The sequence below is a fragment of the Harpia harpyja genome, chromosome 11, assembly GCF_026419915.1.
Source record: "Harpia harpyja isolate bHarHar1 chromosome 11, bHarHar1 primary haplotype, whole genome shotgun sequence".
Classification (NCBI taxonomy): Eukaryota; Metazoa; Chordata; class Aves; order Accipitriformes; family Accipitridae; genus Harpia; species Harpia harpyja.
This window is the reverse complement of record NC_068950.1, coordinates 2,036,521-2,061,531: the sequence shown is the minus strand read 5'-3', so window position 1 is coordinate 2,061,531 and position 25,011 is coordinate 2,036,521. Positions and strand designations below refer to the sequence as shown.

At 45.3% G+C, this 25,011-nt stretch overlaps 1 protein-coding gene across 3 annotated transcripts; it reads left to right on the top strand.

Moving 5' to 3' along the window:
- The first annotated feature begins 191 nt into the window (after nt 1-191).
- KLHL26 (kelch like family member 26) lies at nt 192-24,419 on the top strand. 3 transcript variants are annotated; one of them, XM_052801793.1, is made up of 4 exons: nt 470-603; nt 12,449-12,631; nt 15,777-17,152; nt 19,436-24,419. In XM_052801793.1, exons 1-4 carry the CDS (start codon nt 557-559, stop codon nt 19,510-19,512), a joined length of 1,683 nt encoding a protein of 560 aa, XP_052657753.1. In that variant the 5' UTR covers nt 470-556; the 3' UTR covers nt 19,513-24,419. The 3 variants fall into 3 exon arrangements, with proteins under 3 accessions (XP_052657752.1, XP_052657753.1, XP_052657754.1); XM_052801792.1 differs by having other exon boundaries at nt 192-603; nt 15,777-24,419; XM_052801794.1 differs by lacking the exon at nt 12,449-12,631 and having other exon boundaries at nt 473-603; nt 15,777-24,419.
- Nucleotides 24,420-25,011: the final 592 nt, after the last annotated feature.

The window sequence follows — 25,011 nt, the reverse complement described above, 5'->3', positions numbered from 1 at the left end:
TAAGCGCTTGGGTGCAGGCCGCGGGCAGGGGAACATCGGCTGCTCTTGGGTAATGGTCGGCTGGAGAGTGCCGGCACGAGGAGGCCCGTGGCGGCCCGTGGCACGGCGACGGACCCCCGGCACCCCTCAGCTGCGGGGTGGCGACGGACCCCCGGCACCCCTCAGCCGAGGGACGGGGTCAGACCCCTCAGCTCCTCTCAGCCACGGGGCAACGACCGCCCTCAGCGACCCCGTGGCCGTGGGGAGGTGACAGACCCCCCCGGGGGGGGCTCCACGGCCATCGGATGGTCGGATGGTGACAGCCCCGCTGGCTCCCCTCACCCGCGGGGCACCGACAGCCCCCCAGGTCCCCTCAAGCTGTGAGGTGATGACAGCCCCCGGGCCCCCTCATCGGCGGGGCGGTGACAGGCCCCGGTGGCGGCGGGGCGGGAACGAAGCGGTTGCCCGGTCCCCGCCGCCGCCCGCCAAAGGGGCCCCCGCTCGCTCCTGCGCCTTTAACGCGGCGGGAATCCCGCCGCCTCCCAGCTCGGGGCCCGGCAGCGGCGGCGTAGCGAAGATGGCGGAGTCCGGCGGGGCCGAGTTCGCCGCGGAGCGGCCCAGCAGGTGAGCGGGGAACGGGCGCGGCCTAGGCCGGGGGTCGGAGCGCGGCCGGGGGCTCGGCCCGGCTGGGCCGCGGTGGTGGCGGCGGCGGCGGGAGGGGGCCGGGTTGGGCCCGGTGACGGCCTCGGCGCTTCTCCGCCTTCCTCCGGCGCCGACATGCGCCCCTGTATTAATTTATTTTCCCTTTCTTTTCGGTATTGCCGCTCCTCGGGGATCCTGGAGAGGCGGAGAGCCCGGCCCGGTGTCCTGGGGGGGGGGGGGGGGGCGTGGGGGGGTGTGTTTCCTGAGCAAGGCCCGATGGCTGAGAGTCCTCTGAAAGATAACGATAATAATTAATAATAACGCTTTTCCTGGTGGAGTTTATGAGGAGGAAGGCTGAGGTTTGAGGGAGGGTCTAAAATAGAGAATATTGTGAATCGCGCCTAGACCCCGCTTGGGTAGGGTTTGTAGAGCCGCCGGCTTCGCGGGTTTCTAGAGACACCGGGTTTATAGCTTTACAGAGACACCAAGTTTTTGGTGTTTCGGGCCCATTCTGTTGCGCCCCGTCCCCCCAGGCTGCAAACCCCTCCCTGGGTCACTGGCTTTCGTCCCTGAGGGGTCACTCAGCCTTGGAAGGCAGCACAAAGTGGTACCAGGGAGGGTGTTCTGGCGGGTGGATGGTTGTGGCTGTTACCTGTTCGTGGAGGAGTTTCTGTTCCCAGGGCTTTTCTATCTGTTGTCATCCAAAAGTTACCGCGTTGGACAGTGTTCAGAAAGTTGTGTTGTCTGTCTCTCAGATGTTATGCTGTCAACCTGTCACTTCGCTTCAAAGCATCCTTTATCCTCAACTTAACTCTCTCCGCGTTCACTCCTGAAATAACCACCCTGTATGTCACGCCGTGGAGAGGGAAGGTCTTGCAGTCATTGTTTAGCGCTGGAGAAGCCTGTCTGAATTCTCACCTTATACATATATAACTTTTTTTCTAGTGACCGCCTGTGTAACCTATATGCTGCGTTGCCTGGGGCATTTCATTTTATCTCTCTGCACCTCCTTTTTCTTCCCTCTCAGAACAGCAACAGCAGCCCTTCTTTCGCACGGGTGTTGGTAGGGCCGCTCGCTCGGCGCTCAGGAGTTTCTCGGTTCTGGGTGTGTAGCAGTGAGAAATGGAAGTAATTTGTTTCAGGGCTGTGATAAATCACCCAGACTGGAGCTGTAGCAGTTTTGTTCCCTGAGCTGTAGCTCTATCGTGTTCTCTATCGCTGCGTGTTTATTTTCTTTGTTAATTTTAAAGTAAAGCCCGTTGAAGTTTCGGTACTGCTTCTTGTTGGTCGTTAGTCTTCTGTTTTAAAGGATGGATTTGTTGGAGAATACAGGGAAGAAACCTGATGGGGGACGTTGGACATGCCGTATCGTCTCTATAGAGTGAGAGGAGCATTTCAAGGGCATTCCCTATCAACAGTGATTCCTTGTTAGGTGCTTCCACTTGTGACTTTTTTGCAGTTACGGAGTATTTACTCTCTAAGGCAAAAGGACAAAGTCCTCTCTCGGTATTACACACATGCCATTTTGGTGGTGCACTGTTACTCAAACAGCAGGGACAGAATTTCCATCTTTGGAATTGCTACCGCATGGCTGATGCTAGTTACCCGTAAGTATGCTGGCTTCCCCAAAGCAAGAAAATTAACTTGCCTGCTGGGGATCCTGCGCCTTCATTCGATAAGGAACACGCTGTGCCAGATGGTATGGACAAAAGGCTTTCGACACAGTGATGGCATGAAATAAGGCCATTGCTGTGCACTGAAAAGCAAACGGCCCAAATCTTCTATTTTGAAATAAACTTGCTTTTTCGTTTTTTTTTTTTTTTTTCCTTTTCCCTTCCTCCATGGATAGAATTTCATGAGTTACAAATGGGTTTCATATTTTACTCCCAGCCCTCCATATCATGTGGAGGGAGAGTTTCAGGCTATAGAATTCACTCTAATACCGTGCTGCTCCTGAAGATACGCTTTGAGATTGGTGAGCAAGTAAGTACAGAGGGAGCAGTGAAATCCATCAGTACCCTCAGTAAGAGAAGTTCTCTGAGCTTTAGACAATGAGACGTGTGAACTCTGCTGCAGTGTTGGTGAGGTAGGGTTGTAAAAGCAGGGTGACAAAGATCTAGGAAAAACATCTCAGATGCTGGAGAGGATGTTATTGTGCAGGCCTTCAAGCAGGAATTAATTGGGGTGTCCAGACAAGCTGTTGAGCAGAGCTGTGTGTCTCTCAAATTGGGAATAATCCCTTGAAGAAGGGAAGGCAGCCAGGTTGTATAAACACTTTTCAAAAACCTCCCTAATACTGTTACACGCTGGCATTTGCTGAAAGCAGTCCCACCTGTCAAAACCAGAATGAATGGCCAAGGGAGACCTGCAGGTCTTCCTTATCTAAAAGTACATAATGTCTGGGCTCACATCAAGAGAAAGTCAACCTGAACTCCCCTAACCTTATTTCTTCTGAAGAAAGTGGTGGGAGAGAGAGCAAATGTACAGGAGGATGGAGTAAAACTGTGTCGGGGGAAGATAATGATAAGGGCTGTGAGTCTGCTTTGCTTTTGCATTCCTGTAATCTTATATAACTTCAGTCTTCAATTAGACTTTTTTTTTTTCCCCATTTGAAACTGTTCAAAGTTTAGTTTTGTGTGGTTTCTATGTTCTATACTCTGCCACATGGCAATTTTAAAACAGATTTAGTTGTTAGATCTGGTAGACGTGGTGTAAATGTTTACACTCTAATTGAATCACTGTAAAAATAACTGCTGCTTTCTTTTTCAACATTGGGAGACTTCTGAGCTGGAGGTTTTATTTAGACCAAAAATAAACTTCAGTGATTCTTTAAAGGTTCCTGTCTTACCTCCAAGTGTTGCGTGGCGTTAACTGCTTTGTAAGGAAGAGCCTCGCATCATGGGACGATGGCTAAGGTGTCTTTTCCAGTTTCTCATTTATATGCAAGATAAATGCCGAACTTGCACAGAAATCGGGGCCTTTAAGAAAAAACTATTGCTGCACTTCTGGTGGTCTTGGGTTATTCCATTCAGGTGATGCAGTGAGGGTGGCACGAAGCCTGTGTAGAACTGAACTGCCCAAGCAGCTGGGAAACATAATGATGTTTAGGATGGGCGCAAGCCTGTCAGAAGGTAAGCGCAGAGGGTTTAGGTAACAAGGGAAACGGGCTACAAACAGCCGCGGTGGCAAGGGGATTTGATCCTGGAACGGAATTGGAGTTGGTGTTATGATGCCAAGTGCTGGGGCAGCTGCTCGCATCTGCTAGAAAACATGATTTCTTCAGTTTGCATTAAAGGGATGGTGAGTTTTTCTTCTGTTGTCTGCTGTTTCATCATTTTATGTTGCTTTTGCTTGAGATCCCTAGGTGCTCCGAGGCAATAATCTGGAGGGTGGAGGTACAGGGAGAGGAGGGGCGTGCTGCGGCTCACTGCACGCTGTAGTACCTACTCTGCGTGTAACTAGTCCTGTCGTTTTTATTGCAACACTGCCCAGACGATGCAGTTGGATGCCACAGAAACAGGCTGAGACAAACACTGCTCCAAGTACCTCGTAGTCTGATTTTGGAGTTTTTCTAAGTTTTTCCAAGGTGTGGAGGGAAGGGCCCGGTATGGTTGTGTGGGAGAAGGTCGCAGAGTGATTTGCTTGGTGGGGGGAACTTTCTGCCCTGCTAGGAGCTGCTAGCAGAGCTGAAACGGGCTGTCCCCAGCGGGAACGCGACCCAGCCATTGCTGACCTGTGACGAGCCGGGAAGTTGAGACAGGTCCCGACGAATTTTTGGATGAAAGCGGTGGTAGCTGTGCCACGGATCAGCTTCGCTCCGTTTCCAAAGGTGAAAATGTGATGCTGGAATGGGGGTGGATGGAAAAGCAAGGATGGAGGGAAGAGCAGGGTGGTATCTAGAAGGCCAGCAACGATGCAGAGCTTGGAGCTGGGCTGGCTGTCACTTTTGGGGTGGCCTTGGTGGCTCTGCTGTGCTTCCCGACACCACTAGGTGCCTCTCGGCCTTTGCACAGCAGCTCTGCCACGGGTGCTGCTGGGAGAGGTGTGCAGGGGATGGCGGGCGCAGAAAATAACCCGCTGCGGCTTCTGGCTGCTAAGACGACCACGGTGGTGTGTTGTAAAAGGATGGTTCTGCTTTTTGCATTTTTTTTTTTTTGATACGGCATCGCTGTAGCTTTCCTTTTTCTAGAGCTGGGGGTTGGCAGGGTTTGACCGTAAGGGCATATGGTGCGGTAAACGTGGAACTGTTTAAGGCAGTGCTGTCAGCAGGAGTATCGAGTGTATAAAGAGCCTGTACTTAGCCATGTACCATGGATACACAGGCAAATTTTACGTGGTGTAAAATCCACCGTCCTTCTGGGGGTCCTTGTGTGGCTGGCTGAGCTCGGGAGCAACAGAGAGCAGCTGACTTTTTCATTGCTGTGATACTGCCTGTGGCTGCCAGAGTAATTTATATGCTTAGAGTGATTTTTATATTTGCTCAGTTTGTTCCTGGCTCAGTGGGATTAGGTTTGGGGCTGACAAGAATATAATCACGGTAAAGTTTGGGGGGTGGGGTAGTATTTTCCTGTTCTCGGTCATTGTAAAAATACAGGTGGAGATTGTGAAGGGCAGGGTGTTGTTAGTGATGGGCGATGTGTGTCGCCTGCACCTGCTCCATGTTCTCTGCTGCCAGAGGAGGTTTCGGGCAGGACTGAGGGTGCCCCAGGAAAATCCCTGTACAGGACAAGATCCTCTTCGGTAGCTCTGGATATGGGTAGAGAGAAGAGAAATGGCAGATCCTGGTAAATGATCTTCTCAGCCTGATGTTTTGTGCCCCTCCGAGACCCTAGTACTACCAGTGTGCAAATTTGGGCCCACAGAGCCCTTACCCGGGAGTTGCATTGGCCGCTTTGGTTGCTGAATGAAGAGGACCAAACTGCTTTTCCCATTTGTCCATATGTCCCTTTTCCCATATGTCCCAGCATAAAGATGACTCTGGCTCTGTGACAGAAACATTTTTAAGAATCTTGTTCTTCCCCCTTTCGCCCCCCCCAATTTGTCCTGGGTACAGCATGTACTGACCAGTCCCTCAGGTTGAAGCTCCATGAGGTGGCACAGAGTTTAATGTGTTCAGATATTTCACCCTCCACTTCTTTGTTGCTCCAATGCTCCATTTTACCAGGCCAGCCAGCTTTTGACAGACATCCAGTTTTATTAGTGCTTTTAGCAGAAACCAAAATCCCACCTCCTTTGGCTTGCAAACAACCTACTGATTGAAGCCTGGGAGCAGAATATATTTTTGTGTGTGTGTGTGTGTGTGTGTGTCTGCTGGGCTCAGAAAAAAAGAAAAACAGAGATTTGGAAGTGTGTCTGGGACTTCTCAGGGGACAAAAAATAATATTTAAAAAAAAATAAATTGAAAAGCCTCTTGCTTCAACTTGCTGCCTTACCTTTGGGTTACAGGGTTTCCTTGGTTCCGCCTTGGGAGAAGCAGGGTGCAGATAAGCAAATAAGGGGATCAGTAGGACCTGATTCAGAAAGCACTTAAAAATGAAGCATTAAGGTATCTCCTGGCTTCTGTGAAATACATCTTTAATTGCTGTTTTCACTAAACGCAAGGCTGAATCAGGCGTGGGTTGTCCGGCAGTGGAGAGCGTGGGAGCCCTGCAGCACCCAGTCCCGTCCCAGTGTCGGGCAGTCCGTCTTTTGAGACCTCAGTTCCCCCCTTTGTGAGAGGGACAAGCCTACTGGGTCCCTGTAATACAAATAAAAAAGCTTGATTTGTTGGGCTTTGTTCTTTTTTTTAAAATAGTCAATGTTACTTGTTCTCCCTTTGCCAAATGTTAACTTTCATTAAATTTTGAGACACTAAGTGTAAAAGATAAAAGGCGAGACTTTTCAAACTTCACTATTCAACTTCAGGCATTTTACAGAGGACCATTTTTTTCCACACATAGTGTTGCTCCTTCTAAAACTCAGACCCATTTATAATCTCTTTATTTGAGCACTCCAAATTGCTAGTCACTTTTAAATAGAGATATTAGTCTCAGGCTTTCCACTTGTATTATTGCCGTTGATGAAAGAGAGGGTGTCAGGAGAGGAAAATGAGTGGAGGCAGAGGAGAGAAATAGGAGAAATTAAGGGAAGGAGGTGGAAAAGGGAACAAAGAAATCGATTAAGTGATTTTGTTCGCATATCTTTCTTAAGGATGATTATGTTTCTCTGGAAAACATCTCCTTCATTCAATGTGTTAATATTTAATTAGGTGCTGATCATTAAGTGATTATTGTTGTTGCTAATTTGGACAGGGAAGCGATGGTAAATGTTGTTTCTGATGGGGTGCTGGTGACAAATCTCGCTTGCTGCTGGGAATGTAAGTAGGTTAACAGGGCAGGTATTTTTAAGTCTCATTGCCTGGCAGCATCTAGTCTTCCTCGCACCCAAACTTCAAGGAAACCTCTCGATGCCTTTTCGTAGGGGGTGCAAAGGCCATGGGAGCATTGTCCGAAAGTCCTGACGAGAGTCCGTGAAAAAGCAAATCTACAGTAAAGGGTTTAGCCTTTTTGCCGTAACGTAACATTTGTTAGTGTGAGGTGCTGAAAACTCATTTTCATCATTTGGGCATGTGATATAAAGCCTCAGGATCTGAAATATTACAGTAACCATGGCTACCAGTGACTTATCTGAGGGAGTTTGACTTTTGTTTTGATTTTAAGTGTCTTAATTGTAGTTTAAAAATCAGAATCTGAATGTGTTTTTTACTTAGGCATGGAACTAAAGGCATTAAATGATTTGCATTATTAAAATATCTATAATGCTGCCTTTCAAAGGTTCTTAAAGAAGGTCCTTAATATTCATATCCTATGTTCTAAATAAAGTTACTCTTCAGCTTTATGTTAGTTCTGCTGCTCTCACCATAAAAAATTTCTTGCAGGCTTGAGCGCTCAGAAGGTGCCTCGCTGGCTATTTTGCAATCCCAAATCCTTTATTTATCCACAGAAAAGCTGTGGCACTATGTACTTGATGCATGCGAACACACACACACGCTGCTGCTTTTCCTCCCTCCTCTTTTGTACCCCAGCCATGCCCCGCGGGGTCCTACCTTTAGAGCTTGTGTTTACTGTAGAGGCTGGCTGTTGGAAGTTTGCCCTGCTTAGAAATCTTGCCAACCCCCTTGAGTTTCTCCTGCATGAAAAATTACCAAGCACCACCTGCCCAGAGAGTCGGAAAACGTGGGTGGATATTAGCAAGGATGCTGAACTGTGATGGAGATGGAGAGCGAGCCTCGCTAGCACTGAACTATCCCTCCTTCCAAGGTGGACCATGTTTTAAAAGAAGAGGAGGGAGGTGACAGGCAGTTGTGTAGCAAAAGATTTTTCTTATTTAATTCAATCACTAAAATGTTATAATCTGGCCTGGTATAATTCTCTCCATTTGTACTTGTGCAGTAGTTGCAAACATGCTGAAATATGAACTCATGCTTGGTAAGCCTTTAATTCCAGCTTTGATGTTTTTAATCATCAGTACAGATTTGGTAAAAATGATTCATTAGCTTGAAATGCATCTTGGATTACATGTGATGTTTTGGAGAATCGAGGAGACAGAGACAGGGGACATTTGTTCTTTGGGATGTTCTTTGTGCCTCATCTGAACTGATTCTTGAAGTATGGCCCTTAAATATCTCTCAGCCCATCAACTTTAGAGGCCTCTTGGGCGTCCAGCCCTGTGTTCAGATGCCTCCTCGCTGCATCTGTTTCTGGTCAAAAATCAAGCAGTCCTTGCTCAGAAACATGTCAGCTAAGGATGTGGTCAGCATGCTCGGGGCAAGGATGAGCACGTGGCCAAGCTCCTGCAATAGGTGCAGCAGCAGAAGGAGAATTTCTGGGCTTGTTTGCCTTCCCTGCCGTCTGTCTGACTGGAACCACTCCCTTAACCCTTGCTTTAACATTTTCACAAGCCTGCGACATACGTACGGTTTTGGGTTGATTGTCCCCAAGCTACGGTCACAAACACCATGCCAAACTCTATCCTGCAGTGACTGGAGAGGATTGAAAGCAATCTGGCTTCAGAGCAGCGGCTTGGAGACAAATCCTCAATCCCATTACTTGTTCCCTGGCAGTCCCTTTTTGAAAATCAGGTACCAGCAATGTTATCGGAGTCTTTGAGGCTGCTGCCCAAAATGGATCGCCCTTCTGAATCAACGTGTCTATTGAATTCCAGCTGCCCCCACCATTCGTGCGATGGATGCAGTTACATGAATATAAAGATGCCTTTCACTGCTACAGCTATTTCCATATGGAAAGTGGGATTTTTGTTCCTGTAAAGTCACCTTTATACCAATGTATTCGTGTTAGAGGCCCCGATCATGTAAACATTTTCAGATCCCCTTGCAGATCACTGTGAAGCCTGTGGGACATGCAGTGGAAGTGCTGCTTGATGTGAATGTGATTTTTATGTTTTACATTTTTTCAAAGGATAAATTTGACTGGGTGCAGCTAGACACACTTGACCCACTCTGAGCTAGTGTGTTCGGTCCCTGCCGAAGGATGCTCTGGCCACAGAAACCTCTGCAAAGCTCTGCGGCAGGGAAAGGACTTCACTCAGTGCTGTCCTTTTGAGGACAAAGACCAAAAACCGAGGAAAATTCCAGAAGCTCTCCAGCCCTGCCTCCATCAGAAAGGGAATGAGGAAGGAGCAGAATAAACACTTTCTCACTATTGTGTGATTAAAGGCTTTTATCCTGAAGGCATGTTCTGAACTGCTGAGGAGTAGATGCAACTCTTCCGAAGTTTGTCTGCAAGGCTGTTTCTTCTGTAACAAATTGTTAAGCAACAAGTACATGGCATATTCAGATCTCAAATAAGATAGGGACAGCCTCACAAAGGCACTTTCAGATGTTCAAGGCTTCCTTTTGTGCCTTTTTTTTTTTTTCCTAGTCTCTGACATCCAACTGCTGCCTCTCTTCTTTCTCTGTTCCTAATGCAGCGGAAGGAGTGGAAAGCAAGGCCATGCCGCATAATGCATGCTGCTGCTACGGTATGCCCTGTGGTACGGCAGCCTGGTTTGAGCCAAGCCTGTTTTTATCACAAATCCCTTTTTACTAACTGTGGTGCAAACAGCTGTTTTCTCACCTCTTCCCCCCCCCCCCCCCGCTTTGTTTTTTGTAAAGTCTCTTACTTGATTTCTCATGCTTTGTGTGGATTTTATTTTGCTTCCAGCTTGTGTGTTTCTTCTAAAATTTCTTTCTTTCCAATCTGAAGGAAACTGGACATTATCAATGGTTCTCTTACTGTTAGGTTTTGTTTTGGTTTGTCTTGTTTTTCTCCCTTGGAGGATTGTGTAATCATTGGATCCTTTTATTCTATACCTGTAAATAGAGAAAGGAACTAGTACAGGGAGTTTTTCAGGGGTAGCTGTTCACAATTACCTGTTGAAATGAATCACACATGCAATCATGTTTATTCCAGCACAGAAATATCCACCCTCCCAGATTTAGTCCTCCATCTACTTTAAACTTACATTCTGGTTACTAACAGTGCCTGTAAAAGTTAACTGAGAAAAAGGAAAAAAAGAGGAATGTTTGTTCAGGTAAAGCTTGTTGTTTGAAGAGGCACCCTCACTGAGAGGGTTGTGGATATAGTGAAAGCAATCATATATGGATGGGTAAGCCCTTAGGCTGAGAAAAAGAATATTTAAAGTTGGTCTGGAAAAAATGCTGAAGAAGATTCCCCTGAGAAGAATTCTGCAGGAGATTGAGTCTAACAAAGTTATGGTAAACTCCAGAGTTACCATCTCCCAGATGAGACACCAGAGCTGGCTGTGTGTATTTTACCTGTCCAGCATGAAGCAAAATGGGTTTGCTCGGTGAACGATACTGTGTTCAGAGGCAAGATCATTTCCTTGCTTATGCTCGATGTTTCCTCCTTTCGACTCCAGCAAATCAAACCCATTGTTCCAGAGAGGAGAGTAAAATGAGTTTGACGTGATGAATATTCATGCACTCGCTCCCTCCAATCTCTTTCTTCTTTCGCCATGGGAAGAGCTGGAGTGGATAGACGTTTCTTGGCTCGCGGAGTAATGGATAAAGGTCTTGTCAGCAACTGATTTTTGCTAATCCTTTTTATTTTAGGAAGGATGTTGTAGCTGGACTCCGCTCTCTGAATTAAGACTTTTTAGTATGCTTTGACTTGAAGGTAGGAATTTCAGATCTGTGCTACAAGAAGCACAGCTGACCGGTATCAGTCATCCCAGTAGGAACTCGTATGAATTTTGAGGCGCGTTCCCAAGCCTGAGGAGTTTTGAAACAGCCTGCAAAGATTTGATATCTGCATCCTGCAGCATCCCAAAGAGCTCTAGAGCTACTTGCACAAAGCTGCTGCCCTCTCAGTGCTCTGATGAACATCACAGATTTCCCCTAACTCGCCTCTTCTGTAAAGCTTGCAGGAAATTGCAATCCGATAAGTTAGGCAAGTAGCAAGTCCTGTCCATTGTTCCTTATTGTTTGAGGATTGTTTACATCCCCTTTTTTGTTATCCCATCTCCCTGACTCTTCTCTGACCTTGCCTACTTGTTTCATCCATTGTGTGTGGCTTTTGTTGTTGTTTAGGCAGTGAACTCTGAGGGACAGTTGTTAGCAAACGATGGGATTATACAGCCCATAGCACACTATTTTTTTTTGGCTTTGTTGGTTTATTCTACTTAAATAATAGTAATACCCTTTAAGCACAGTACTAAGCGCACTCTCCCACTGTGGACTTGGGAGCAAGTAATACAGCTTTCCAGATTCGGTATGATCTGCTTGGGAGTTTTTATGTCATGCTTCCATAAAATATTTCTTAAAACACAGAGACCAAGTAGCAGGATGCTTCCGAAAACATAAAACCCATCCTGAATACTGGTCCTTGTGCGTGTTTTCTTCCCAGAAGGACTCTGATCTTGATCCTGAAAAGTAGTTCAGAGTCGGATTAAATTTGCAAATGAATTTAGGATTTCATGCTTCTGTCGGTGTGAGTGAACCCCGCTTGGTGGGCCGGGCATGCTGGCCCACTATCGCCTTGCTCAGGAAATCTGCAGCATAACTGTAGTTATTTTCAGAGGAGCACAGATCATCTAATAGTCTTTTCCACTTGTGCGGAGATACTGCTGATGTTCACCTCCAAATGCAGTGTTCTCACTGACAAGTGCATCTGAGGCCAAGTGAATCTAAGAATGATGCTCTCCGCGCTGGGGAACATGTGCGAGAGGCATTGGGAAAACCAAGGAAATATTTACACTGGGAGGGGACTGTTTACAGTGCAGTTCAAACAGTTGACGTTATTTAGAGCAGCCAGTGCTATGTAATATTTTGCTTTTGCTCTTCTCATGAGGGTCAGGCATAAGGAAAGGATCAAATAGGGCTAGCAGGGCCGTCCTTGGATGGTGCAGAGTATCTAACAGCTGCAGTCAGGATAGGTGGTGAGAAGAATAAGCAACTGTGATTCAGTCTCGTGGTTGAAGTCAAGGTCAGGGTGGACTCTGGGGTAGTTGTAGTGTGGGGACACCAATGTTCGTTGGAGATTTTGGCCCCGCTAGCTGATGTTTGGATGGTCTCTGAAGCCCATGTGTGCTGCAGCGTGACGGGTTGTCAGTAATGTGAAAGTATAATTTAAAAATTTGGAAGTCTCTTTTGTATTGGGAGAAGGGAATACAACTGAGGTACTGATGTCATGATGTTCTGTGTGGCTGTTGAGCTGGGAATTTGCATTCAAACTGCTTCATGTTACAGTATCTTCCCCAGCATGCTTTGTAGGTATACCACATATTGTTTTAATTTAAAACCAGCCTGTCTCTCTTGTTCTGTTTTTAGCATGGCTGACAAGAACAGCACCCTGAAATGCACGTTCTCTGCTCCTGGCCACAGCACCACTCTACTGCAGGGACTGGCCTCGCTCCGAGCTCAGGCTCAGCTGCTTGATGTCATCCTCACTATAAATAATGAAGTGTTTCAGGTTCATAAAGTTGTCTTGGCTGCCTGCAGTGACTATTTCAGGTGAGAATCTGATAGGGAAGCAGGCATTTTTACCTTTCTCATTGGTTTTCTGTTTCTCCATCCTCCCCCACCCCAACCTCCCCACCACACCCCAAAATCACACCCACACACAACCCTTTGGAGGTATGGTTTGCCCCACGGATGTCAGTGGGGTTACCTGCAGGCATGTAGAAGCTTGGAGTCAGTCCCTCTGCACACAGATGAGGTTTCTCCAACTACAGCCATTGGGCCAAGACGCAAGTTCAAGCCCAGGTCTTGAACCCACCTCAGCAGCATTGGTAGGTGCTCTGTCTGCTGAAGGAAACAGGCTTTTGCCCTGGAGCTACTTGAGCTGATTGTGAAGTGGCAGCGAGGGCTCTGAAATGAGTCATCCCATTGAACGATGGTGCCCATTGTAAATACGCTCATGTTATCTTTAAATACCACTGATCTGTCTATAGTGCTTACTGTTCACAGGCTGAAGAGTATGAAGCGTTTTGTGTGTGCGTTCCCCAGACCCCCGGGAGATAGGGGAGAATTGTCCCATCTTGTGTGAGTAGAAAACTGAAGTATGGAGATGAGTTTTCTCAGCCAAATTAATGCAGAGTGAGCCAATTGCAGAGCAGGGAATTCAGTCTTAAGTGAAAATATGTATTCATCCATCTTGCCTCTGTCAAACTCCTTTGTAATGGTTCTCTGACTTGGAATGACTTCTCTTTTGAGGTAGGGATCTTTTCTGGCAGCACCAGTCGCAGCGTCAAGTGAGGGGCATGCTGGAGGCAACGGGTATCGGGAGGGTTCAAGTCAACAGAGAACTCGACCTGGGTGTTAGTCTGGATTGCAAGTCATAGCAAGTAAGGGTGGAGAAGGGCTGTTCAATGGGGTTTGCAATCCCTTGACGTTTAGGTTCCTTCCTGACCTGAGCAGACTGGTTTGCTGAGCAGGTAGCCAAGAGCAAGGGACTTCAGTGTCCCTTGGCATATCTCTTGTATCTCTTCGCCCATTTCTTCAACTGCTCTGATGATGTCTGTCTTATGTACACACATATTTTCTAGGCTGTTCCCTTCTCTCTCCCTTTGGTAACATAAACCTTCCAAGCTTACCACTCTCCCTAACGGGCATGCAATTAATGATGGAGCTGATCTCCCACCAAATGCTAATAGCACTATTTGTATTCATAAATGCTGTATGCAGTGCCACTGCTAGTGTGTTTTCACTGTCAAAATATAATTGCTGAGTAGGTTTCTTGTTATAACTTCTGTGGTGCTAAGGAAGGTTGTCCTGGGGAACAATGGCAGAATAATCTAGCTTTTGAAAATACTCTGTTTTTATGCAGGAGGGGGGAGGGAAAAGAGTGAAATTGAGGCATTTATATAATCAGCATTTTAGAACCGCAACGCTTCTTAAAGGAATTGCATTCTATTTGATGATTTGTCTTCATCATGGCAACAATAGTGCTTTTCTTTCCTTATGCACGTTCAGCTCTGTATAGCTAATGCACGAGTACACATATGTCTGCATATCCTCTGGGGCAAGGGATCAGGGCAGCATGCTATTCTGTGACATGGGATATGCAAGGGGATTTTAGCAGAATGCTCTCATCTGCTATATGGACAAATAATTGCGAACAGTATTCCTGGTCACTCGGTTACAGAAAGCTGATTTCATATGCAGATATTTCCTTATTTAGGTCATTTAGGATTTCTTGGGTTTATGCTGGACAGCAGCAGGTTTTCTAGCCTGGTTTGGACAGGAAACTTGGAACTCCTGTCGTTTGACATTGTTCCCAAGATATTCCTTTATTCCTGTGTTGATACAGAATAACAGGGTCTGTTCAGCATTTTTTCTAACATGCACCTTAGAGTCACTGCAGCTTCCTAAGGCAGCTCTAATGACACCGTGCCTTCACAATGAATTTACCTTTCCGATGGAAAAGAGGAGGTTATCGATGGTGGAAAAACCAGCCCAAAATGTGCAGGCAGCTGCTGGCAGTTTAGAAGGTCTTTTGTGTGACAGTCTGTAGTCTTGCTGTGATGTATGTACAATGGCAGTGAATGGTGAAACTCCATGTCACAGTTCTTCCAGCAACCTGTTTTGACTTTGGCTTCCCCAGAACTGCTATGCTACTGCTTGTTGAATACTACACAGAGCGCAAACCTTTGCCCCTGAGCTACCCATATATAACAAAAACTGCTGAAATTTAATGTAAACGTATAAAAAAACCAAATGTGCAGTTATGTCCCCATAGCTGGGAAACGCAGCACCGCTCTGAAAGAGCGGTTTACGAGATGTCTGCGCGCAGTCCTTGGCGTGGTATGTGCTTCCTGTGGAATTTAGAAGCCTCCCAAGGAGGTGATCTAGGGCCTAATCTCTGCATGGCCTGGTCAACTGATGTGCTTGCAGCTGTGCTGTAACAAAATCTTTTTTTTTTTCTTTTTTTTAATTGCCTGTTAGCCCCCTGCCGTCGTACTGCAACATGACAGAGGTTTTCTGAAGTGGCTGCAACTCCTATTTTCTTAAGGCATTGGGAATGAACCTTAGAGGGGAGGTTCTGTTGTGATTACCAAAGTTGTTCATAAGATGTGTTGCATCTGCAATATTTAAGCCATTTCATAACTAGCCTACGATGTAATGGGCTAACTGAAATCTTTGTCTAAAGGCAATGCTGCAGGCAAGCTGAGAGCATCGCTGACCTCCTAAACACAGGTGTCTTCCAAAGCGTATTCTTTCTTTATGCTCACAAATCATGCATACTTAAACTCTTCAGGGTACGGTTACCAATCTCTGCTGGTGCTGGTCGTTGAATATCATGGATTCATTGGTGTGCAGCGTACTGCACTCCCTGCTCTGGTAGCTCTACCTAATTCTTGAAGCTTTGTCCTGTGGTGCACTCTTATTTATGCTGCCAGTAGGATTGAAAAACTTAACTTTCTGATAGCTGAATATTACTTCTCAGTGCACTGTTTATGCAAGCTTTATGTAAGTAATTGCATGCTCTTAATTTCTCTGGGCTTTTAGAGATTCAGCCTTGATTTATTCCCCGCCTTTCCCATCCTCCCTAAGAGAGCCAGTAAGTTTAAAAAAATGAAATTAAATTCTGAAGTGTTGCATCATTTTACATGTATTTAAAGGCGGGGAAATTTTTGTTTGTGTTTTTGACCTCCAGGGCAATGTTTACAGGTGGGATGAGAGAAGCCAGCCAAGATGTGATTGAACTGAAAGGTGTATCTGCAAAAGGACTGAAACACATAATAGACTTTGCGTACAGTGCTGAAGTGACTCTTGATCTTGACTGCATTCAGGATGTGCTGGGAGCTGCTGTCTTCCTCCAGATGGTGCCTGTCGTGGAGCTCTGCGAAGAATTTCTGAAGTCTGCCATGAGCGTAGAAACGTGTCTCAATATCGGGCAGATGGCCACCACCTTTAGCCTCGCATCCTTGAAGGAATCAGTAGATGCATTCACTTTTAGGCATTTCCTCCAGATCTCCGAGGAAGAGGATTTCCTCCACCTGCCACTGGAGCGCCTTGTTTTCTTCTTGCAGAGCAATAAGCTGAAAAGCTGCAGTGAAATAGACCTCTTCCGTGCTGCCGTCCGCTGGCTGCAATATGACCCAACCCGCCGTGCCAATGCCAGCCAAGTCCTCTGCCACATTCGCTTCCCGCTGATGAAGTCCTCGGAGCTGGTGGACAGCGTCCAGACCTTGGACATCATGGTGGAAGATGTCTTGTGCCGGCAGTATTTGCTGGAAGCATTCAATTACCAGATCCTGCCCTTTCGTCAGCACGAGATGCAGTCCCCTCGGACCACCATCCGCTCGGACGTCCTGTCCCTCATCACCTTTGGCGGCACTCCTTACACCGATAACGACCGCACTGTGAGCTGCAAAGTCTACTACCTGCCAGATGCCAGCGTGCGCCAGTTTAAGGAGCTGACGGAAATGGAGGTGGGCAGCAGCCATTCTTGCGTGGCCGTGCTCGACAACTTTGTCTACATTGTAGGAGGGCAACACCTGCAGTACCGGAGCGGCGAGGGAGCTGTGGATATCTGCTACCGTTACGATCCGCACCTGAACCAGTGGCTGCGCATCCAGGCCATGCAGGAGAGCAGGATCCAGTTCCAGCTCAATGTCCTCCACGGCATGGTGTATGCCACTGGTGGGAGGAACCGGTCGGGGAGCTTGGCCTCTGTAGAGAAGTATTGCCCCAAAAATAACGAGTGGACTTATGTGTGCTCCCTGAAACGCAGGACGTGGGGGCATGCTGGAGCCACGGTAGGAGACAAATTGTACATATCAGGTGGGTATGGCATATCAGTGGAAGACAAAAAAGCCCTGCACTGTTACGACCCTACCATGGATCAGTGGGAGTTTAAAACCCCAATGAACGAACCCCGAGTTCTGCATGCCATGGTCAGTGCAAATAATAGGATTTACGCTCTGGGAGGCCGCATGGACCATGTTGACCGTTGTTTTGATGTTTTGGCTGTGGAATATTACGTGCCTGAAACAGACCAATGGACAACGGTGAGCCCTATGCGCGCAGGTCAGTCGGAAGCTGGCTGTTGTTTACTAGAAAAAAAGATTTATATTGTAGGAGGGTACAATTGGCATCTGAACAATGTTACAAGCATTGTGCAGGTGTATAACACAGAAACTGATGAATGGGAAAGGGACCTACATTTTCCAGAATCTTTTGCTGGGATAGCATGCGCTCCTGTTATACTACCGCAGGTAACGACCCAGAGATAACTATGCGTGATGGTGTCGGCCTGTGAAATCACCTCGTGTTGCATGTTATCAGGATGCTGTGTTGTTTCTTTGTTGTTTGCAAATGGTATCGTGCATTTTGTGGGTGAGGGAAGGAGAAAAATAGCTTGCGTTCCCTCCTCCATAAAGTCCCTCCTCCTCTTATGTAGTGTTCTGGCAAGCGTGTTTCATCAGAAGCACTTGTCAGCTAGTTAGACTTAACAGATGTTACAGCTGGAAAAAGCTTTTCTCTTTTTTCTTTTTTTTTGATGGGGGGGTGCATTTTGCCAACTTTTCATATTTTTAACAATGTTACACATTGCAAACATTGACAGCTCAGGAGTAACTAAGTACTGTGGTATGTTTAAAAGAGTTCAGGTGTGATTTTTTATTAATAGCTCCGAAAATCATTGTATGTTGCTTTGTTGTTTTTTAGCAAACAAAAAAACCAAAACCTGTATAACATACTGACCTCCAGAAGCAATAAAGGGACAGTGGGAGCTAGAAGAGCTCAGGCGCTTGGATTATGAAAGCATATTCTTGCTTTTCAAAGGTGACTTTTCCACCCCACCCCTCCTAAAAGGGGAATACTTATCCCTGCACACCTCTGGTCTCCGTTGGTTCTTCATTGCTTGGATGACACTGCAATTCCAGATCCCTTCCTCACCCCTTCCAGATAGCAGCATGATACTCTAGTCCAGAAATTCTCCCTTAATTGGGGCACCCAGAGTTTGCAACACTAAAGCCATGTTGATAGCTTGATTACATATAAACGGGCATGATTTTTTTATAACTGCCAAAAATTTGTTTGGCTTCACTGGCAATAAGAGCTCTGCAGCTGTTCGTCTGGGCTGACCCACTAAAGCAGAGAGCACCCGGAGTTTCTGGTTTAGGACCCCGCTGCCTTTGCCTGTCTGATCGCTCCACCAATACACGTTCATCCAAACTCTTTTCATACAGTAAAGGAGGTGGGTGCTACTTGTTCATCAGCTTGAAGGTTTTCTCCCTTGACTTGTAAATAAGATCCTTGGCATCATAATATGATGGAAGTCTAAGTAAGTGGGATGCGGTTTTTTTGTTGTTGTTGCCAGTGGGTATTTTAAATTAAGAGATTCATTTTAAGATGACTCTGTCATTTTTGTAAAATCTGTGTTTACTGCACAGAATACTGTTACTTCCTGAACTTTCCTTTCCGCCAAGCCATTTTTTCTAATTAATTTGACTGATTAATGAATTGAAAATTTCTCCTTTTATCAGGTATTCTGTTTCAAGGGCTTTGTTTTGTATCTGTATGTTTCATTTTGATGTATCCAGTCATCTTTTTAGAGAAACTGTTGCATTCTGCTGTTAAATAAATACTGTGCTGTAACCTTTAGAGACAATATGTAATACCTGTCTTTGAAATCAGTCATTGAGCAGGTCTGTGTAAAGCATGAACTCCATACCTCCAGATTCACTTAAAGACACTTTTCTCTAGTAATGAAATCAAAGCACCTCGGGATGTGATATGGTGAGGGCACATGCTCTCTCAGTTAATCTCTGCATTCTAAATTTTAGATAAAATGATGCATAGTTTAATCTGTTCCTATCTATTTGCTGGTTTGCCAATAATAAATTAATGAAAAGTACTTGTTGTTGTATAGTATGCTAAAGTCAGTGGGCAAGCTCTGCTTTCTAGCTCTTAGGCAGTTAATTTACTCCATTCTCTGTTCATTTGGTCTGGCATAGAAGCTAGAAACACTGCAGAACAGTCTTGGCAGATAACAAGCAAATTTTGAAAGGATGAAATGTAACTTGATACAAGCTTCAAAGTTACAAAATAATGGATTTTCTTTTTTTAATGCTTCCATATGTTTATGAAAAGGGTACTTTCTTAGGTTAGTAACAAATGGAAGGTTACTTGCTTTCCTACAGAATACGATTAATCGTCTTAAGAGTGTGTCATTCCTTCATCATTGCTCTCCTAAAATACTTAAGTATTCTTCCCTATTTTATTTAAATTTTCCTACCAAAAGCATTTCTGTGGCAGCAGTTGATGGTTTGGGTGTTCCCTAATAACTGAGTTTTTCTGAACGTGCAGCTGTGGTGCTCGTAAGCCACACCACATCAGATGACTGGAGAACCCATGCGAAGACCATAGTTGGCATCTCTTCATAAGGAAACTGTGCTTTATTTTTCACTTCAAGTTTCTAAGGTACGTGTGTGTGTTGGGGGGTAAAGGGGAAAAAAGAAAAATCCTTGAAAAAATGGAAAAAGCATCTTTGGTCTCACTTTTAAGGTCAACCTTGCAAAAACAAACTTAACCTCTGTATTCATTCATATTGGAATGGTGGCTTTGCAGATAGGAGGATACACAAAGCCATTCTGTAACTGTATTTAATAAACAGACCAACTGTTGCCTGCAATGCAGCAAACTAGCCTGGTACTCGCATTCCCATTCCCTGGCACTCTGGAGCAGGAGCTGGGAAAGGTTTCCAGATTCTTTCACTGAGACTTGTGACAGAACACCGCTGTGCACCACCTCTCTTTGTTACTGGAATGTTCTTTTTATAGCAATATAAATAACTATTTTTCATAACGTTAGCTAGAAATATTCTAGCTGTTCGAAATTTAGCAGGGACTGGCTAAAACATTTGTGGAAGTGCGTGTCATCCATATTGATAATAAAGTTTGTTTTACCCCTGTGAAGTATGTAGTTGTGGCTCTGGGCTGTTGTGTGCATAACCCATCCGTTAGTCTGAAAATAAACGGGTTTGATTGTTTTGCTGTATTGCAACAACTTGACTTCTGGATGAGGGTCTTCACATAAGTATCTAGGTGATCGTGCGCCGTGGCTGGGTTGGAGAAAACACTTTACAGGATGCCCCATGTGAAAAGCAAGTGGACTGGGCTCCTCTCTTCTTCAAGAATGAGCAAAGCCAGATAAATGTTTGATTGCGCTCGGAGTCATTTATTAGTCTCAGAGCAGCAATAAACATTATAGGGGTAAACCTGATTTGGTACATTTTAAAATACCCTTGAACAGATGGGGAACAGTAAAAGCCCAGCATCATTAGTTCTAGGTATTTGCAGAGTATGCATGTCCCATTAGGGACTCCTGTCATGGCCAGGATAATAGCTTCTGTCTTCTCTGATGTTTTATGGGCCTGAAATTGTACTTAAAACTATAAAGAAAGAAAGCACTAGAACTCTTGGCAGGGTGCAGAATAGCTGGAGATTGGGAATGTCTGCATCGTATTAATGGTGTCATTGACCCTTTTCCAGAGGGTCTGTCGGCTCTGCAATCCGACTGTCATTTCTCCCTATCCTAGAACCTTGCTAATTCGCGCAGACGTGTCCTAGCTTTCGTACCGAGGTCTTGGAAGTTTAATAGCAGCGGAAAATTTCATTTCTTTGATTTACAATGAATGAAGGCACTCCCACTAGCTCTTAGTACCCTGGTGCTGATTTAAAATGATGCTCTGCAACAGAACTGCTCGGGACCTCTTGTAAGCCACATCAAACCTAGTCAGACGTTTCCACTTCCATGTCTGTGATAAGGTCTTTAGTTGCTGAAACTCTGCAAACTTTAGGGACATTTATCATGCTAGGATTATTGAAGCCAGACTACTGTCAGAATAAATAAAACATGTTTCCCAGTGCAACTCTAATTATGATTTTTAGCCAGTTGTGTAATGTGCAGAACTTTATTTACAATAAATCTTCCAGCTGCTTGCATAAATGAATGAGATTTCATCACTTGTGACTTAAGGACCAGGAAAAGTTAATGTGGCTGAATAAATTTACAGTCTAGCCTGGGTGTGTTGGCATGTCAGGCGAGTGAGGGAGCAGAGCCGGCTAGCATTGCCCTCCTCAGAGGGCTCAGCTATCTTGAATTTCACCTGGGAGTATATATATATCATACAGACATCTCTCCCTTCAAGATATTTTTTTACAGAGACAGCTTAGATTCTACTCTGCATTTTAATGGTGAGTAGGCACAGTATCATCCCACAGACCCCAGAACTTTTGTTTCTCATTCCAAACTAATAACTGAGTTTCAGTAACACGAGTTTGGCACTTTTCGGTTTAATATTTCAACGTTAGGGAGTTTCACAGAGAAGTTTTACAATTTATTTGTGGGGCGGGTACAATTTCAACTGCTCCAACATTGAATGTTCCATAAAGTGAACATGAAATGTGCTTTCTGCTTGGAAACAGCTGCTGGTTTAGCTGTGCAACCTGAAATTAGCCTCAGATTGTAGGACAAAAGGTAAAGGTTTAGTAGAGAGCGATGGTGGGGGCCTGCAGGAGGGCAGCACTGGGGTAGTGTGTGCAGTTTGCAATGGAAAGTAGAAAAGCTGTGAGAGCAAAAGTTTTCAGAAGGTTTTATAAGCTGTAGAGAGCAAATCAAAGGTTCTTGGCTCCATCCCGGAGGCTTTGCAGTTGCTATTTCACACCCAGGCCCCTGTCACGTAATTAGCTAGAACTAGTTTATATGGCTTCTTAAAAAATGAAAATCTTTTTTGCTTGTTTATGCAGGCTACCAGCCAGTCTGCTTCTGGCTACACTGCTTTATATCTGGAGCAATTCCTTTGAAGTCACTGGAGTTGCACTACATTAACACTGGAGTACGTAGAGCAGAATTTATCCTTTTAGCTGAGTTTAATGTTTTTGATGTATATCTTCCGGTCACAATGCTTTGAAAAATGTACTAAAAAGTATTTTACATATGGTTATCTGATGTTTGTAATCAGGCTGCTAATCTGTGTCTCCCTACAAAGTTTGCAATTATTAGCTTTAAACGCATCCTTCTTTTTTTTTTTCCCCTCACTGGCCTGGGGTCTTGTTTAAACATGTGATCCTTCTTACGGATGCAGATTTACTCTTTGGCAGTATCAATACTTGCATTCAGTACTAGTGCCTTAAGGATAGTGGTTTACAACTGGATTTAGAAGGAATGTATGAATTTCACTGAGGTTTGGAAGAGAGAAATTTGCCCTGCGGTGCAGTTAGCGTGTCTGGACCTTAATTTTGCATGCTTCGGGGTTCTCACGTGATGAAAGCTTCCTTATGCCAAAAGCATGTACTTTCTATTTCTTAGGAAGACAATCAGAGCATATACCACGGAAGGGGGGTCAGGTTTGGTCCTCGGATGAGTAGAGATGCTCTCCAGGTGCAAGCCCATGTGTGTTTGCCCATGAGTTGTGCAGGCTCGGGCGGCTGTCCCATGCTACTTGCAACCGCCTTCCTCTGCCTTCTGTGGGGCTGCACCGTGCTTGAGGCTTTTCCTTGGGGCATCGGAGTCTTTCTGAAAGCCTGGCGCGTTCTGTTGGACTGCACCTGTTGCAGTTACGCTGGGGGTAAGAAGAGGAAGGAAGAGGGACGCTATCCTTCCTGCTTTTGTTGGTAGTATTAACCTAGAAATGTGTCCACCGGTTGTACCATGAACGAGCATCAAAGCAAACCTTGATCCCAGGCCAGATGTTGGGCAGGTTTTCAGCTGAAGGCTTACAGCTTGCAGTGGAGAACCTCCCATTTTCACAGTGAAAAACAAGTTGTTACATTCCTTCTGAGGCTTTTTCAGGACAGCAATTAGAGTTCGAGTGAATGACTCGCTGCTGCTATCCAAGAGGCACGAAAGGAACTTTTTAGCAATGCACTTTTCTCAAGGCACGGATCCTTCATCTGCAAAGCCCAGAGGCTTGCAAGTAGAGAAAGGAACCCTGTTCCGTGAAGCACTTCAGATGGTATTTCAGTCCAGTGTAGAGTTTGCTGTTAAACATATGCGTAGGTATTTTGCTGAAATAGGGTATAACCACATGTTTGAAGTTGCCACGTACTGATGTGCTCTGCTGAATTTCAGCTTTAAAATGGCTACAGCCAGCGACCAGATCTGCACTACAGACTTCGCAAGAGAAATCTGCCAGTGGCCCTGAAAAATAAAATTAATTTCGCCCTTGGCGAGCTGTCCAATTCAGCAGGTTTATCAATGCAGCTTGTTTTGCTTCGGTAGCAGGAAGAGGGAAGGAGAAAGGAGGTGCTTTTACTTTGTGGCTACAAAACAGTTTGCAAGTATGGCTGTATCATAGAAGAAGTGCTTTGCTGTTAGGGCACACCGCTGTTCCTGTCCCAGTAAAGCAGTCCTCGTAGAGATGTAACCTGTGCTGCGTTTGCACACCTTGTTCATTTGGTGTGCAAATGAAGTCGGTGTGCGTAGGGCAAAGAGCCCCAGCTCAGTCCCAGAAGCCATAAAAACGGGTCTACTGTGGTGGTTGCTTAGTCTCCTGCTGAGAAACTGACTTTCTGTAATGCTCGTACTTTACTGACAGTGAAATGATTGAAACTCAGGAGGTGCCCAAATTTGGGTGGCATGTTTGTCTAACTGTTCATCAGGTTTTCATGCAAAAATTACCTGTATCTGTAAAAAAACCCCCACACTGAATTCTCCTTCACCCTTAGTTTGTTGGGTTTTTTGGTTTTTTTTTTTTTAATACCTTCAGCATGAAAATCAAGCCTTTAACTTACAGGTAAACATTTGTCCTAAGGCATGGAAATAGCAGAGGTTGGTTTTGCACTGGGACGTGAACCAGAGGAGTAGGCAGGTAGTTGACTCTGTGGACCCTACGAGCCACAGCTGACGCTAATGGTTCATAGTATTATATTTCTGCTGATTTGTATTTCTGCTCGAGCATCGTAGGAGAGAGCAGGACAAGGCCTGATCCTTGTGCGGTTTCACACCAGGGATTGTTGCCTACCCTATAGCTGTTTTATTATACACGAGTGCTCAGGAAACGTCTGCAAAAACCTTTGGATTTAAAACCTGTAACTTGTGACCCTTTTAGCACACATCTCTGAAGCTGAACCATGAGATTTAGAAAGAAAATATTTTCTGCTACTTTATATATAGAATATCACCAAATTGTCTGAACTTTGATTTGACAGAAGGCTATGGAAGGAAACATCTTGCTCTCTGACATGCTTCTCTGTCTGATCTACAATTTGATTTGCAATGGTGTAATCTCTTAGTGGTGAAAAAGTATTTCCCGGTTTCCTGTTTGTTTCAATAAAGTGCACGATTCTTACTGGTGCCTTGCTTTTTAGTGCTGACTGTGAATATACCCGCATAGAATACTTTGCCTACCATCCAAGTGTTATCTTTGGAAAGACATAAAGTGGCTGCCGCTTTACTGGCTCACCACATCACCTTAGCATCATGGGAATACTTCTTGCTTCAGTGTGGCATGAAGCCAAGCCTTGATTCTGGGAAAAATAATCGTAACAGAATCCTCTGTGTGGTTGCCAAAGTATTTCAGAGCACCAGAAGATATGACTTGTAGAAATGCGAATAATATCTTCAGTGCTTGCTTGCTTTCTGTAATTTTAGGATTTACAGGGAATGGTAAAGAAACTAAACTGGAAGGATGACAAGGGAATATTGGTAGAGAGAGCAGAACCAAGCTTTCCATGTGACTGCAACTTGGTTTGCTTGGACTGCTCATCAGATTTGATGAGTGGTGTAGAGAGGGGAATTCAGGTGCTTTCATCTGCCCTCTGGAAACAAGGATATCTGAAACTAAAGAAATGGTCACAAATTCCAAGTGAAACAAGAGATTGTTTTCCTACTGTGAGCACACTTCGGAGCGCAGTTCAAAACAGCATGGGAACTAGGGAGTC

Bases quoted from the DNA above. Each gene is read 5' to 3' on its own strand.
- KLHL26 (XM_052801792.1), top strand. From the start codon at position 293: ATGGTGACAGCCCCGCTGGCTCCCCTCACCCGCGGGGCACCGACAGCC. The intron at 604-12,448 runs GTGAGCGGGGAA...TTCTGTTTTTAG, and splicing joins GCCGCGGAGCGGCCCAGCAG to CATGGCTGACAAGAACAGCA. The intron at 12,632-15,776 runs GTGAGAATCTGA...TTTGACCTCCAG, and splicing joins GCCTGCAGTGACTATTTCAG to GGCAATGTTTACAGGTGGGA.